This window comes from Rhinolophus sinicus, chromosome 18, assembly GCF_057876585.1.
Source record: "Rhinolophus sinicus isolate RSI-liver-muscle chromosome 18, RSI-T2T, whole genome shotgun sequence".
NCBI classification, from domain to species: Eukaryota; Metazoa; Chordata; class Mammalia; order Chiroptera; family Rhinolophidae; genus Rhinolophus; species Rhinolophus sinicus.
This window is the reverse complement of record NC_142518.1, coordinates 110,528,307-110,545,339: the sequence shown is the minus strand read 5'-3', so window position 1 is coordinate 110,545,339 and position 17,033 is coordinate 110,528,307. Positions and strand designations below refer to the sequence as shown.

Genomic DNA, 17,033 nt, shown 5'->3' with positions numbered 1-17,033 from the left:
CAGCGACACTGTTTCTTTGTTCTATAGCCCGAGCTGCCCTGTGGAGTTTATGGGTGCCATCCAGACTCGGTTTCCTGAGGGCGTGATGGCACCGCACGTCCCTATGTCATGGCAGCATGCTCTGAAGGAGCCCAGGTGTCTCACTCCTGCTCCATGGGGACATTTACAGGCAGGGCTTGACAAGCATGCTGCTTGGTGAGTGGCCATAAATTCTGGAAAGAGGGAGTATCATTTGGGTTCCAAAAACCAAGAGCTGATCAAAATGTAAGTAGGAAGTAATAGATTTTTTTTTTTTAATGTGAAGATACCGAGTCTAGATGGAGAGTCTGGAGAATCTCAGAGCTGTGGTAGGTACCACCCTGACTCCCACCTAAAAGGCACTTCTTCATGAGGGATTGCTCTTGGGCATGTCAGAGAAACTGAGCAGCCTGGGTTCTTCTCTCTGGAACTCCCCACTGGGCTCAGTGCATACTGGTGGGACCATCGTGTCAACACAATGGCATAGGGACTGGAAAAGTGTCGCAGGCACTTCCCTGCATTTGGCAGGTTGTTACCATGGACACGTGGGCTGTGGATACTGGCCACCATGTCCTATGGCACCCATGGGTGTGGGGGATGGCTGGAATGCCTGGAGTCCGCCAGGATGCTTTGGAGTCTCATCCCTAGTGGGGTGCACAGGGAGGGGTCACATACGGGTGTGTGCTGGAGTTTGCGAAGAGACTGTTATTTGTTTTCAGGGTGAGGGATCCAAATAAATGTCCCCTTTCCCACTGTGTCCTTTCCACATCCGTACACTCAGCTCAATTGGGAGCCCTTGGAAGACAGGGTCGGCACCCAGACTTAGGACCTGGTGCTGTGACTCTGAGTATGGAGGGTGGCGGGTGAGGGGCCCAGTGGGGCAGGCCTCTGAGGGCAGTTTTGGTGCTCTCGCCAGTCCTTTCTGCCTTCTGCTGGTTAAAAAGCACCTCCCCTCTTCTCACACCAAAAACCGGGCACAGGTACTCCCGGGCCCCAGGCCTTTCTGTCCTGCACTGACTGGTCACTGCCCGTGACCGCCGCTTATTGTTGATGTCAATGGAACTAAAAGATAGATGTTTCACTTTTGGCTTCCCTGTCGTCTTTGCCCTGACAAGATCACAAACTCCTACAGAAGCTTCCATCTCTTGGGGTCTCCTCAGGTTCAGCATCCAGCGAGGCAGCTGGCCCCATGCACTTGATGGGAGGCTGTGTTCTCAGCTCTCACAAGGCAGAATCCTCTGGACGGAGGGCTCTCCAACCATACCTGTTCCAGTCTGTTTCCTCCCCACACCCTGCCCGCCACAGGACAGAACAGACATAAGGTGGGGATGGTTGGATAAAGCTCGCTAAGCAGTCAGTGAGTTTCCCCAGCCCTGGCTGACAGCAACCGTGCTGAACCCAGAAAGCACGGCCTGGAAACCGCTGGGATACTGGGGCTAACAGTCTCTGGAGATTTTGTGGGTCTAGTTTTCCTTTCCTGATGACTGAATACCAGGCAAGTGGCTTTCTCTCTATGGGACTAAATTTCCCATCTTATAAATTGAACAGGTCAGACCAAATCATCTCAGACTGTGATTGCTGTTTTAAAATCCCTTGACTTGCTGTGTGCCTGTCACACTGCTCTAGAGACTTACTGGCTTTGTGTCCTGGCCTCGGCCTGTCATCTCAGCGCTTGTCACCCTGTGTGTTTTCCTGATGCAGCTGGGACTGGAAACTCCCCCTTCAGTGTGTGTTGTCATTGTAATTGAGATGAAGGAAAGGTATTGGGACCTATGTGGCACTATCTGGGAATATGGGACACACCAGCCCTGCTTTGTAAGGACACTTTGGCCATAGGGTATAAATTAAGGTTAGTGGTACAGGATGGTTTTTGTTAGTTCGTTTGTTTTGGCTTCCTGTTACTGAGACTTTTTGTAGAAAATAACGGGGATTAAAAATATACAGCCTCCCATCTCCTTTATTTTAGGTTCAAAAAGGTCAACAATGAGAGATTGAGAAGATTTTCTAGAACTTGAAGCTTCCAAAAGCTTTTTAGTCCAGATCATGTCTTAATTACTGTAAAGTGATAAATGGCTGAGCCTTACCTGGCCTGTCAACCTGATAGAAGGAGGTGGGCCAATCAGGTCCTATGAGGGACTCGGCCCATCTCTTCCTTTCCAGCTGTGATGGAGTGAATGGTGTCCCCCAGATATGTCCATGTCCTAACTCCCTGTGAATGGGACTTATTTGGAAATAGGGTCTTTGCAGATGTCGTCAGGATGATAGGACACCTACAAGAGTGGGGGGCCCTAATCCAACAGGACTGGTGTCCTTAGAAGAACAGGAGACACGCACAGAGGGAGAAGGCCATGTGAAGACACAAACACATGAGGAGAAGGCCATGTGACCATGGAGGCAGACACGAGTGATGCGGCTATTAGCCAAGGAATGCCAGCCACCACCAGAAACTGGAAGAGACAAGGAAAGACCCTTACCTAGAGCCTTGGAGGGAGCGTGGCCCAGTGCAATCCTCGATTTCAGACATCTGGTCTCCAGCACTGTGATAGGATAAATGTCTGTCTTTTGAAGCCCCCAACTTGTGGAGCTTTGTTATAGCAGCCCCCAAAAACTCCTCTATGGACCTTCCCCAGACTCCTGGCATGCACTCTTACTCTGAGTGGTGAAGATGGTGTCAGCTTAGTGGAGGGATGGGTGTTGTAGTTCCCTTGCTCTGAGCCATTTGGCTAAGTACCAATTCTTTCCCATGGGAAACCATGTTATATTTGAGTATGAGTCAGTGGAAAAGGGAATCCACAGACAAACATGAATGATTCTTTTGGGGGAGCACAGCATCTCTCCATGAGGCTATCTTGGTATGGCATTTTGCCCAATCGAGGCTTCCTTAACCTTACGGTTCAAGGTGGACTCGCACATCAATGAAGAAGCAAGTGCTCTTTGTTATTTGTCTGCTGTTTTCAGCTATTTGTCTTTTGGCCTTTTTTAGAAGTATAGACTGCAGTGGTTCGGAGGGAACTGAGAAGCCATTTTTCTCCTTTCTTGGCACCTCCCCTGGAAAATGCGTCCTCTGGCACTGCCAAGTCTAAAAGGGTGATGTGTGGAGTGGAGAAATAGAAATACAACGAAACGAGATGCGGAGTCTTGGCGTCATTGCTGCAGTAGTCATTTACAATTTTGGGGCCACAGCTGCCTTTGTGGCTATGCTGGTGGAGCAGAGGGGGCGGACCACAGCACAGATGTCCCTGTGCACAGGTGTTCAAAGACACCTGGTGAATGAAGGAATGAATGGGGAAGTAGCCCATGGAGCAAGTGAATGAGTGAAATAGTGGGTTTTTCTTTGCATGGCTTTGGGTGAAAGAGAACATCTCTGATTGGAACCCTTGTGCACTGCTCAGGGTGGGGGTGGGGGATATAAAATGGTGCAGCTGCTGTGGGAAACAGTTTGGCAGTTCCTCAAAAAATTAAACATAGCGTTAGCATATGACCCAGCAATTCCACTTCTGGGTGTGGACCCACAGGAATGGAAGGCAGGGACTCAAACAGATACGTGCACACTCATGTTCGCAGCAGCATTACTCACGGTCGCCAAGAGGCGGAAGCAACCCAGGTGCCCATCGACCGATGAACAGATAAACAAAATGAGGTCTAGCCGTGCCATGGAATAAAAAGGGAAGAAAATTCTGATACATCTTTCAACACGGATGAACCTTGGGGACATTATGCTGAGTGAAGTAAGCCAGTCACAAAAGGACAGATACTGTGTGATTCCACTTACATGAGGTCCCTGGAGGCGTCACACTTATAGAGACAGAAAGTAGGGTGGTTGGTGCCAGGGGCTGGGGTTGGCAGATGCAGAGCTAGTGTCGAATGGGGACAGATTTCAGTCTGGGAAGACGAGAAGTTCTGCGGATGGACAGGGGATGGTCGCACAACAGTGTGAATGATCTGAACTTAATGCCGCTGAACTGGACACTTAAAAATGGTTCCGATGGTAAATTCTACGCTATGTATAGTTTACCACAATTAAAAAAAAGAGGGAGTCTGCATGTGTGCCAGGGATCTGGCATTTGGGTTGGTGTGTTGGCATTGAATTGTTGCCATCGTCTTGGGTCCCCCTCACCCTTCTTAGAGGACACACCAGGGTACCCAGGCCCTTCCACGTCAAGACAGAGGACCACCATGCAAACCTCCTCCAGGAATGCCTCTGACCCCAAAGGGCAGGCGAGCACTTTCCTCTTTCCATAAAGTTTTGAAAGGCGGCTGGCTGCACGCTCAGGGAAACTGCTACTCCCAAGGAGTGACCCAGCTGGGCAAAGCAGATGAAGATACCTCTCTTTCATTCCAGATGAGAATTCGTCAAATAATAAATGACACACATTACCCAGACCAGGATTGTAGGAGCCTTTCATTTTTTTTTTTTTATACACAGAAATTTTGGCCTATTCTTTAAATTAGGAAATTTAACTACAGACTTTAAATTATTATGCATCTGTGGTCTTCCTCATTAAGATATTTTTGTTCATCTTTATAACAGGCAGATAAAAATGTAAGACATATTTAAAGACTGAACACAGTTGACCAAGCCATTCCATATAATATAATGCTTTATAGAGAGGGGCTCCCTGATGAGACAGGTCCCTCGGCCTGAAGACTACAGAAACCAGAGCAACGATCCGAGGTCACGGCACCCCTTTTCTGAACCCCACACCTTGCGGAAAGGCAACCTAGAGACTAAACAATCGACACGTACAGTAGGCAACTTTGTACAGCAGCAGCGAGGGTTTTCTTTTTTTTTTTTTTTAATATATATGGACCATTGGTTCTATCAATGTCTACAACAGAGAATGAAAAGAAGCCCATGAGTGTAGCATTATGCAGCTTGTCTTCTTCAATTTAAACATTTCCAATTTTATTTCTTGTTTAGGAACAGACAGACCCTCAACAAATTGAGTTGCCCTTTTTGTTGTGGCTATTTAAACAAGGACATAGGGAACAATTTACAAATGGATAACATTCTCAATGTGCCCTTTGGAAAAAAGGGATGGCTTTAAGTTATCTGTAGCTGGCATTTTAAGTGGGATTTCCTTTTCTAACCGAAATTCCTTTGCCCGAGATTTGACTACTCCTGCTCAGGGGTGACGTGGCACTCATGTTAAGCGTGGAGCATGTTTTGGCTGCCAGCGTGGATGCTCACAGATGCAGGTGGAGGTAAGACAAGTGCGTGATGGGCAGATCAGCCTTGCTTTCAGTCCAGCTGCTGCTCAACTGCTGAGCATGCCCATTTGCATATGCAGTTTCCATTCTGACCCTATGTCCCTCAGCGCCCAGCTGCCCCCGCCCAGTGGCTCAGCCCCAGAGACAGGCACATGGACGAGGGGTAGTTGGATCCCAACCGCCTCCCTGTAAGACTTGAGACAGATGAATTCAGATGGTAAAAGAACCCCGGCTTTTTCTGCATTTTCCTCCCTGGCGAGGGTGCATTCAAGGGAAACTGAGGCTTGGCACACTGGGTGCCCACACTGCAAGGAGAGGCTCCCGAGGGAACCATCTGGGGAGCCCAGGCCCAGCTCTCCCCACCTGCAGACCAGGTGTTCACCCGATGTGGTGAAGCTGACCTCCTCAGCTTTCCAGACTCATGAGAAAGAGCCACAGGAGCAATTAGAGCAACAGCCATGAGCATCGCTCCCAGGGGCTTTGCCTCAGCATCTGTTTTCCCTGATGGTGCCGTAGGTGGCTGCAGACACAAACCCATGCTGTTGCAGGTCATAGTTGTCCTTGAACGAGAAGACTGGGGTGGGAAGAGTGCTTTGGCGGGTGCTGACTGAGAACTTTTCCCAGTTACTTTATGGGTATCTCAGCAACAACTTCTCGGCAAAGAGGGGGAGTCCAGTTGGAGGCGCCCAGGGGGCTGGGGTCTGTACTGCGGCCGCATCAGCTCCTCTTGGGTTTTGATGGTACCTCTTCCTCTACTGCTTTCTGTCTGACTCTTCTCCCTCCACCCCTCCATTCTGGGTCCTCCCATGGGGTCAGACATGGCAGGGGGTGGAGCTTCATGCTCTTGAAGTTGGGGCATGAGCAAAGAAAGCCCACCAGCCAGAATTCAGCATTTGGAATTGACGTTGAAACCAAAGGAAACTGAAAGCAAAACTCTCGCTTCTACCTACTGGAGGGGCTCATTCTCATCAGTACTTTGGTATTTTCCTTTTAAATAAGAAATTCCATCGAAAGGGATTTTTTTCCTCTATAGGCAGGGGTCTCAAAGTGCAAATGTTTCGATTGTAACTGCTTCCACTTCGACCTTGCCCTCCACTCCCCTGAATTTCTACTTGGGAATCTCAATGGTGACATTGCCAGGACCTGTGCCAGGAGGACGGAGGACAGAGGGAAGGGAAAAGGAGCAGCGGGGGTGGGGTGGGGTGTGGAGAGGGCAAGCAACCAAAAAGATATTCTTGTAGTCTCGTTCCCTGAAAGAAAAAAACCTGCCACAATAAATAATAAAATTTCAAAATGAAAACACCTGATAAGAGGAATGGAAATATCATGCCGATAAATAGTTCCTTATTCTTTAAATATGCATCTGGTCATATATGTACGTATATGTCTATACGCACGCACACACGCACACACACAGAGACTGCACGTGTCCTGGGGATGGGGTGCTTGGCGGTGTGGGTACATTTGCAGGTGGCTCCCGCGGGTGGGCTGTCTGGGCAGGGGGCGTGCTTCCCAGCCCTGCAAAGCAGTGCTTGCCTATTTTCTTTTTGTATGAATCTGTGGATCCAATTGCTCTTCCGTGGGTGCGACAAAGCTCCCAATAAACTGAAACCAGCCCCCTGCCCCACAGCGCAGCCCAAATGACAAATGTCTGGTAGCATTGTAGTGTTCATTAAAAAAAAGCTTCGATAGAAAAAATGGGGGGAACACAGCTCTTCTTGCTCTCTAGTTTTTCCTCCCTCCTCCTCCTTCTCTTCCATCTCCTCCGTCCCAGGTCAGAAGCCTTGAATGGATTGGCTTCTTGCAAGTGCCCTGCGAGCAATGTCTTCAAGCGCCTTGGCCGTGCCCTCCTTGCTGTCCTGTGCGCGTGTGTGCAGGGGTGCGTGTGCCAAGAGCAGTTCTGCTTAGAGGGACGTCTCCATGCTGTGGATTGGACTCCCAGGTCTGGAAGAAAACACTGACGAGGTAGCTGACTTGGTGCCGTGCGTGGTCAGGTAGACGCCGCTGTCTATGGCATTGTTGTTCTGGTTGGGGGATGGGGGTGGGGGAGCCCGCAGGCGCTCCTCGTTCTCATCCACGTCCGTGTCATCTATGAGCGGGATGTTGTGGGTGTAGTCATTGATCAGAAAGTCGGGCGTTGCCATGAAGTTATGGATGGAGGTCTTGGATTCTGGTTTCTCCAGGCCTTCATAGAGTGAGCTACGGAATGCTTTCACTACCCGGATCTGGAGCGGGAGGTGGAGGGACACAGGCCCGAGGTGGGAGCAGGGAGGGAGCAAGGAAGGAAGGAAGGAAGGAAGGAAAGAAGAAAGAAAGGAGACAATCAATGGCAGACTGGTGCTGGCAAGTTCCACCCACATCAATGGCAAGGGTCACTTGCATGGCAAATGATCATCCATTGGAATGGAACAGTTGGGGTGGCTCTGCCTGGCTGTGCGAAGGGTTTTCAGCTTTGGGTCTCAGTCTTGTCAACTCATCCATATGTAGAACAAGTGGTAGTGGTTTGCTCTAGGCTGACCTGGGCAGATGTTCTGGAACTCAAGAGAGCACTCTGGGAAGACTGGCTTAGGTGGTCCCTGGGCTCTCGGCCACATCTCAATTCCAATTTGTTAGAACACAAAGATGATTTGAAAAAGGGAGAATGCTGGAGGGTGGGCTCTCTATTTTCTCTTACCAGCAAGTCTGAAGAACTTTGGTAAGAGAAAGTACCCAGCCTAGTATGGGTACACTGCCAACCTTTCATGACTGGGCCTCCCTCCCTGGCTTCTCTAGGGAACTCTCCTCTGCTCCCCCGGCTCTCCTAGCCACAGCCAGCACCCACTATGCCCACACCCATCTGGCCGTCAGTCTCCCTGCTAAGTCCAGCAGCCATTTATGTGTTTCCATCTTATTTGATCTCTCAGGGCTCTCAACACCGCTGACTGCCCCTCTTTCTGGAAACTTCTCCTGGCCCCACTTTTTATCGGCACCCACCAAGCCTGTTCTGATCATATGCCCTGATCCACTGCAATGGTTCCTCATGTCGCTTTACACCCCCTGGCTCCCAGCTGGGTGCATCTGATTGGGTCGTTATTCCCCTCCAAAGACCCTTCCATCGGTGTGTCTCCTACTACCAGAGGCCCTTTGTAATCTGGTGCTACCTGCCCCTCCTGCCTTTCCATGCTGTGCTCCCCTCCTCCTCTTCACTCTCCAAACCAGACAACTTCTTTCAGTCCCTCCATCAGGCTTTTCTACACCTTGTTCCATGGCCACCCCACTAGCATCTGTAAACCTCAGATCAGCATAACTCCCCACAGGGAAGAGCTTCCCACAAAGCCCTCCTCCCCAGCCATGGCAGCCCTCTGACCCCTGCACCTCCTGCGAGACCCTGCTCCCGGAATTAGCCCCTCAGTCTCTGTGATCCCTCCCTCCACTGCCTGCTCCACCTTCACTTACGCGTGTGCTGAAGTCTCATTGGGCTTCTAAGTCAGAGTTGCTGCCTCCTTTTGCTCACTCCCTGGCCCCCCCAGCCTGGACTGCCTCTTGCTTCTAGAAGCCAGAGTCAATAGGAAGGCCTTGGCTGGGTCCCACTGGAGCCAGTTGGCCTCATGCTGAGATGGGGAAGCAAGCCCCTCCCTATGTGAGTGGGTGGACACCACAGAGTTCCAAAGTCATTCCAGGTCCCAGGCTCTAGGATTTGGTTTTCTTGATTTAGACAAGGTGGTGGCAAACTGTGGCCCAAGGGCTAACTCTGGCCCTCAGCCAGGTTTTGTAAATAAAGTTTTATCAGCACATAGCTATGCCCCTTCATTTCTGCATTGTCTATGGCTGTCTTGAAGATCCAGGGGCAGAGCTGTGTACTTGGGACAGAGATCTGGCCTGCAAAGCCCTTCTTACGTGGGTTTGCCCCCTAATTTACACCATGAATCACACTGTTGACAATGAGTCCATTTCAACTCTGCAGCGTCTGGACCCCAGGCACTGCTCAGCCAAACTTAGTGCTCTTAGGTCAGTTTAAACCAGGCGAACTTCACAGCCTTTCAAGTGCAAAAAAGTGAGCCAAAGAGCACCATCAAATTGGAATTTTCTACCTCCATATCTTAAATACAGTTAGGATTTTCTCTGAATTTGGTGAAGCCACATTTTCCAGATTGCAGATGGCCAACTATTTGCACTCAGGACTTTAATTCCCCCAGACTGGCTTAGGAGACAGGGGTAATACAACAATGGAGAACGGTGTGCCATTTTTAATGAAAACAAACAGAATGCACTTTCTGTAGCCATTGCAGGTATGGCTTCGTTATTTGGGCTTTTCCTGCTGCCAGAATTGGGGAGCCACCAGGATATCTCTGTGGGAACGGAGTGGTGGGAGAATACCTATTCCAGTTGTTGGCTACACCCCTGAAGTCACAGAAATGAGAGTAAGTACCCTGTTGCTGCCCTTGACCATGGGGGCCTTTGTGGTGCTTTTGTCAGCAATGATCCAGTGACTCTGGCTACACCCCTTCTCCTGGCTGAGTTGGTCCCCTCACTTGGACCTGGGTCTCGTGATCAGGTCAGGCCCCTGCTCAAACCCATCCTCATGGTTTCCCTGCACCTGGCTGAATTCCAAAGTCTTTGTCCAAAAAGGGCAGTCAGTCCTCTCCCCAGTTTCTGCAGCTCTGCCTTGGAAGGTTGCTTCCGGGTGCTCCTGCCAGGTGCAATCAAAGACTCACTTTAATGTCGGTCTTCTCACTGACTTCCAGGGAGGGATTGTCTGCTTATTTGCTACCTATCGACAGAATCTGGCACAGAGCAATTGCTCAATCACCAACAGGAGATGCCGGGGCCACTTGCTCAAACATTCCGCTGGTCGGGGTTTTCATTTGGGCTTGCGCCATCCTGAGAGTCTCTTACAGCTGACAGTGAGTCAGCGTTCCTCCAGGTTCCATTTCCCTGCATTCAGATCTTGGGCTATTAACAAAGGGCTTGGCTTTGGTCTTATGATGGGGTGTTTTCAGGCACTCAATGCTGAAGGGCACTACCTCAGTGAGAAGCAGCAAACATTTCTAAGAGACACCCTCCCTGGAGGCCCAAGGTTGCACACAGCCCAGGGACGTCCCCATGGTGGACTTTAGTGTGTCCCAGCCAAAGCATGACCAAGGCTGGGTAGAACCAACACCCTTCCCCAACACACAGCCCTTACTGCCTCCTCAGGCTCCTCTCCTGGCCTGAGATGGTCCCAGAGGCCCAGGGCGGGCTCCTCAGGCCACCTCTCCACCTCTACCACCACCACCCTAAAGGGACCTCACCACCCTCAGGCTGGCAGTGCCGCCTACAGTCCACAGACTGCCTTGGTACCATATACACCCTCTGTGCCACTTCCATCTGTGTCTGCAGCCAGGGCCCACCCTTCCTGGCATGCTAGGCTTACGCCCCTGCTGCTTCTTCATCTCCCCTCGGATGGCTAATGGGCCATAGAAGAAGGCCAAGAAACCCCCTCAGCCGTGCTCCTGCCAACGCTGGTCCTCACCCAGTCTTCCCATCCCAGCACAGGGCTCCAGCCGAACCTCAGAGGCGCCTCAGCCCCTGACCCCATGGTCATGCAAGAGTGTGTGCTGTGGAACCCTTCCCCGCTCCACTGCTGCTGTTGTGTCTGCTGGGAGGCCGTGGAGGCCCCTTGGGACCCACAGACCCTGCGGGCAGAGAGACCCTCGATCTTTCTACCAGCTCCTTATGTGGCAGACATCCCTGGGGTCCCTTCTCTCTGACTATTGAGTCAGGCCCTGCCCTCCCCAACCTTGCTGGTGGGGACGCCAGACATTCCAGCGGGATAATTTAAAAGAGACATGAAAAACACCCTTAAGTAAACATGACTCCTAGGGTGATGGCCAAGGAGGAGCAGGTCAGGCTGGGGCTGGGGGGCTTTCTGTAGCTTCCCGTCTACCCTGAGTGAGGCCCAATGTCCTCCCATGCCGCTGCTTCCTCCTTCACTGCCTGGATGCCCATCCTGGCCCCACACCCACTCAGGACGTCATCCCAGCCATCTCCCTCTCTCCTGTCTAGGTTACTCATTTGCTCAATCTTGAAAGAGACCCTCTCTTGATGCCAAAGTTCCCTCTAGCTGCTGGCGACAGCCTGAAGAGCGTCGTTGGTATTCACGGCTTCCCTTTTATTTTGCCCTGTTTTCTCCTGCCCCCATTCCCCAGGGACCTCCCTGCGGGGTACTCAGTGCTCCCCACACCACACTCCTTTCTGGCCAGACGCGGGTCTCCAGGTCCTCCTCCTTCTCCCTATCCTCTCCCATCCAAGGGCCCCAGGGCTCCTCTTTGGACCTTTTCTCTTTTTCATCTCCATCCATGCATTTCCCAGGTGCTCCTATCTGCTGTGGCCTTAATACTAGCAGCTCTCTGCTAACCAGTCCCCCATCTCTAGCTCCAGACTCGGGGCTCCTCCTGCCTCTTCCACTTCACTGCCCTCCTCCCACGCTTCCTCCCTGGTGTCCCTGATGCTGCCCGTGACCTCTACAGTCTATTCCCAGTGTGGCCGTCTGAGCAATCCTTGCAAACAGAAGCCAGAGCACGCCACACCCTCCACGAGTCCAAACCTTTTAAGAGCTGCGTCTCTCTGGAAAGAAAACCCAAAGTCCTGCTGGGGCCTGCCTCGGGCCATCTCTTCCTCTTCCTCCTTTGCTCTCTAGGCCTCCTGGCTCCTCCCCAAGCACACCAGGCACACTGCTGCCTCAGGGCCTTTGCACTGGTGGTTTCCTCTTCCCCAGGGAGCCTCAGATTATCTCCCCCTCATTGCCTTCTCTGTTTATAGTCGCAAACCGCCCGTCTCCCTCAGCATCCCTGCACCTCTTCTGCTTCCTTTTCTCCTCAACATGGTTCACCTTCAAACACCCCATGCATCACATTGTCCTCTCCTCTGTCTCCTCTCACCGGAATATAAGGCCCCTGATGTCCCCAGCACCCAACAGGGGCTCAGTGCTGAAAGAAGGGGGTCCACACGGCCTGGCATGTGTCTGCTAGGATGGCTTCACCTGACCAGCAGCGTCTCTCCACCCACCTGGCTCTCACCAGCTAGCCTGAGTGTCCCCTGGGGCCACTACACCTGCCCGTTCCCCTGCCTCCGCCGTGCTTCCATCAGATCGGCCCATGCTGGCCTTTTCTCCTTATTTGGAACTCAGCTCACATACCCAGCCTCGGAGAGGCTGTCCGGACAACCTTTATCCAAAATAGTACTCCTTAACATTTCTCTTGCTCCGCTTTCTTTTCAGAGGCTGGTGACCATCTGCCCTCAGTGCAAGCTTGCTTCTCTGCTCGTGTTTGCTGCCTGCCTCCTGTCTCTTCATGGAAGCCCTGGCCTGCCTTCACATCAACCGTAACTCCATGAGTGGGGACAGGGAGGTGACGCTCCAGACTCACAGGACCACCCCAGGCACACCAAGCTGAAGCAAAAGGATGCTTGTGTCAGACTCTGCCATGTGACCCTGCTACTGCTGGATGGTTAGGGCTCAAGCAGAGGGGGGTGAAGGTCACGGCTGAAAATGGATGTGCCCCGCTTTGCTTTTGACCTTTAATCACTTGAGTTTGCAATGCAGGTGGTAGTGAGGGTGGAGAAGGGGTGTGAAAGCAGGGAGGCAAGCCAAGGACCGAGGGAACACCCACCCCAGTAAAGGAATGCAAAAAGGGGATGGAAAGAAAAGAAGAGAAAAAAAAAGGCAAAGGCTCCTGAATAAGGAGGACGATAGTACAACAGAAACTGTACCTGACCCTTTCTGGTCTTTCTCCCCCTGTACTGTGGGACGAGCAGGCTCTGGGGTTCGTCATGCTGTCCACCCTCCACCCGTCTCTGAGGCTCACAGAGCTCAGAATTCTTCTGTCCGATTCCTGCCCTGCCCTTCTGCTGCTCCCTGAAAGTGCCCCCATCCCACCACTTGACGAACATGCCTGTCTCTGTACCAACCACTAATCCAGAACCTTCTGTGAGAGGAAGGGACCTGTCACCTCCCCTGGCATCCAGGCTTTGCATTTAGAGCACATTCTAGACACAGCAGCCAGGGAGAGCCATGGGAACTGTGTACCAGGAACTTTGGGGTTCCCAAATGCCAAACCCTCCCATAGGCATGAAGGTGAATCACGACTCGAAAGCGACACAAGACGTGAGGGATGACGTACCCACAATCCAAGGGGCAGGAAGGGGAAGGCTCCCTTTCCTCACCATGGGATTAGGAAATGTGAAAATGCAAACTTCAGAGCTGGCCCTTTCACTGAGGGATTGAACCCAAACCAAATTAAAGATACAGCTTTGTGTATGTTGGCAAGCCAAAACGCTAATGGCTGGTGAGTTTTGTGCAGATTGCCTCCTATCCTGTGTACAGGCATGCGTGCCCAGGAGCGGGAGAGCCCAGACTCATGCTGCCGACGTCAACAGGACGTCGCACTGAGCTGACCAAGGAACGACGAGTCCCAGGCTTTTCAGGGTGTCGGCCTTGCCTCTCCTTCTGGCTGTGTCCAGCTGCAAGGCCTTAAATAAGTCTCCTGAGCACCCTGGGCCCTGGCTCCCAGCCCTGGGCGTTGGCCTGCAAGAGTCTACTGGTGAGGGTTTGGAGCAAGGGTTCTAGGTTCTGCCCTAGGCTGAACTGCCATGTGCTGTAGAAATTGCCTGGACGGCCCTTCCCTGTGGTAGGGCCCGTGGTTGCAGGAAGGCTCAGCCAGGCCAGGGCTGATAACTGTTCCTAGTGTGGACACGGTGTGCACAATATGAAATAGTCGAGAAAAAAATGGAAGTACACTATTCCCAGAAACCCAAGTGGGCAACTGGGCTCTAAATCAATGAATTTCCTGAGAAAGGAGCAAACAAGGCTGCTTTCACTTTACAGGGCTCCTTCCTCCATGGAAGTGCCTTAAGGATGGGAGTTGCAACCTTGGGAGTGAGGGATGAGGATGTCCCCTGCCCTACCCCCACTGGTCTCCAGAAGGATGTGTCTAAGGAAATCGTAGGGGCTCATCTGGCCTGGCTGTGCCAAGTTGGACAGAAGTTTTTCATGTTGCAAACGCCAATTGAAGTAAAGCAACTGCCGTGATCTGATTCTTGCACGGTTAATCAGAACCAAACAGCCTGAGGGAGCCCTTCTGGCCACATCTGACCAAACTCACCGCTGGCCACTGCCCCTTTTGGCGGGCTGGGTCAGAGCCCTCTCGTGAACCACTGTTACAGTAAACGTTCGAGTATAGAGGCCCAGTGTTGCCGCAGGAAGGGTCGGGCTGGGCTCAGCTGCCTGTTGGAATGGGAGGGCCATCAGGGCAAGCTGGCGGGGAAAGGCTTTGGATGTGTGGCTAAGGAAGGGCTGGGATGTGTCTGTGTGTCTCCACTCAAATCTGGAGGCTGCTCATCTCTGGCCCAGCTGGGGAGTGTGATTGGGGGAGGGATGGGGGCAACTCACATATGAAGAGGGGATAGGATTTTGCACCCCCTTGGTTTCGCAAAGACCGAAAATGGTTATTAAAGAATGCTCTTTCCTGAGCTACTCCGATGGGCTGGCTGGCCTCAAGGCCATGGCTATGGTCCCATGAAATGAGGTGGCGACCATGAAAGGGAAGGCACTACACCCTGGATTGAGAATGAAATGGCCGTGACGGGGAGTGGCCACCAGGCCAGGCAGGGGGGAGAAATGGCTGAGTGAGTGAGGAGGAGGCACTCGAGGTCATCCTTCAGCTAGGAGGTCATTGTGTGCGACCGAGGGAGTGGGGACCGTGTTGGTACTCCTGAATCCCGAAGTGGCAAAGATGCATGTGGGGGGGGGATGCCTGGGGGGGGTGTCGGCTACAGAGAGTGGGCAGGCGTGGATGTGAAATCACGGCCTCTCTTGCTCCCCCTGGTCACTCCCCCAGGGGCTGCTCTTCTCCCTCTGGCTCCGAGGACATTCTATGAACACTTCCGGCATTGGTGCTACAAGCTGGGGCCTGCCCTGGTGAGCGAGGTCACCTATTACTCTGGCCCTCAGGCTCCTGTCCATACCCTGCACTGGGCCTTCCATCTGAGAGCCTGAGGTTCTCACTGGAATTGACCTTTGCCCGGTGGCCCTGGTGTGCTGGAAGGACTTGCCCCAGCATGTGGGATAAGGGGAAGAATGGTTGAGAGGTGGGCGAGGAGGACAGGAATGTTCCCGTAAGAGCTGGGATTTTCCTTAGGAAACCTTGTGACCTGTGACCACTGTACCTCTTACAATACTGCCTCTCAGCTGGGGTGGGAGCTCTGTCATGGCCGGATTTCTGCCTTCCTTCTGGCAAGTTCCAAGAGAAAGTGAGAGCCTGGAGTTAGCCCACTAGCCTCCCACTCTGTTAGGCCTTCCCCTGATGAGGGTGCTGGGCTTGGTGATTTCTTGGGGCCCTCGCAGCTTGGAATGGGGGCCAATTCAGAGTTCCAAACCAATCTGCCATGATGATGATGGCAGCAAGCAGTTTGGTTGGTGGCTTCCAGAAGCAGGTATGTCCCCCGGTGTTGCCCAATCCTCCAACCAGCATTTTTTTCCACAGAGGAGTTCCTTCTGAGGTGCTGCCACTCAACTGGGATGAGCCTTTTAGGCTGGCCCTTGTGAGTCAGGACATTGGGCCCCCCTTGCTGTCATACCAGTGCCCTCCTCAGACAGAAGGTGCTCAGTTATCACCCGGGCCCTGCCACCTGCTCCTCGCCCAGCAGCCTGTGATGTGGAAGGGACAGCGGCCCTTCTTCTGGCCAGGCACTAGTTAGGACCCCCTGGAGTGGCTCATGACCAGTGGGAGGGGTGGCACTGCTGGAAGTGGGAAGGTGGGGAAAGTGGGGAGCAGATGGCTGCTGAAGGAAGGAAGATGCTAGGAGCTGAGGAAGAGAGGAGAGAGAGAAGCTGCCCCCAGGGAGAAAGGCGAGGAATTCGGAGGGAGCCAAGAGCCAGCACATCTAACCAGGAGAACAGAGGGCATGCCTGGGTTGGCCCTGGAGTGGAACAAGACCAGAGTTATGGAGAAGGCCTGAGGGGTATCTGGAGTGGGGTTTGTGTAGGCAGCCTTCTTCTCAAGTCAATAGACAGGCAGATGGACAGATAGGAAGTGCAGAGAGAAATGGCAAAGGAACACGTGGAGGAAGTCCAGGAGGGAGCGACAGGAGCAGGTGTGCCTCTCACGCAGACCCACAGCCCCTCTTGTCCCTTTGTTCCCAGGAAGGAAGGTACTGCTGCCCAGCTGGACCCTGGCGGAGGTGCACCTGGGAGGCTGTGCACCATTTCTGTCCCTAACTGACTGTGGCCAAGCATCCTATAGACCTCTCTGGTGGAGTGGTGGCAAGGCTAGAGCTTTCCAGCCCACCTGTGACATGTGTCGGCCAATAGTTGTGACCTGGGCAGGTGGCCCAGTGAGTATGCAGGGAGATGGAGGTGTGTGTGGCATGTGCTTTGGAGAAGGTGTGTGTGTGCTGTTTCCGAAAGGGAAAAGGTGGCTCGGCGGGGACCGGTGCAGGTCACATCCCTTCCTTAAAGGGCAGAGTGGCCTGAAATGACAGCTTAAGCAAGAGGAGGGATGCCCCCCACCGGGGACCTCTCACCAGTTCCTAAAAAAAAAAAAAAGAAAAGAAAAGCAAAAAGGACAAGACAAGACAAAAGAAGAAAGGAAAAGAGAAGAAATCAAGCAAAAGAAAGTCCCAGGGTCTGGTAGGGGAAACACCGTTATTAACGACTCCCGTCTGTGGGGGAAGTGATGTGTTCACGGAGGTGAGAGCTGCCGGGTCTCACTGGAAGGAAAGGAAAGAGGTAGTAGCATCGAACCATCCCGGCAGGGGCTCTGGGCTCATACTCGAAGGTTTACTGTTTG

The 17,033-nt window shown here is 52.5% G+C and overlaps 1 protein-coding gene across 9 annotated transcripts in view; it reads right to left on the bottom strand.

Moving 5' to 3' along the window:
- Positions 1-4,402: 4,402 nt before the first annotated feature.
- ATP2B3 (ATPase plasma membrane Ca2+ transporting 3) overlaps positions 4,403-17,033 on the bottom strand; it is a 69,083-nt gene continuing 56,452 nt past the window's right edge. For all 9 annotated transcript variants that reach the window (XM_088794946.1, XM_074323931.2, XM_074323936.2 and 6 more), the window contains one exon: positions 4,403-7,454. In XM_088794946.1, the coding sequence (XP_088651072.1) occupies positions 7,134-7,454 (321 nt within the window). In that variant the 3' untranslated portion in view covers positions 4,403-7,133. The remainder of the gene's footprint in view (positions 7,455-17,033) is intronic.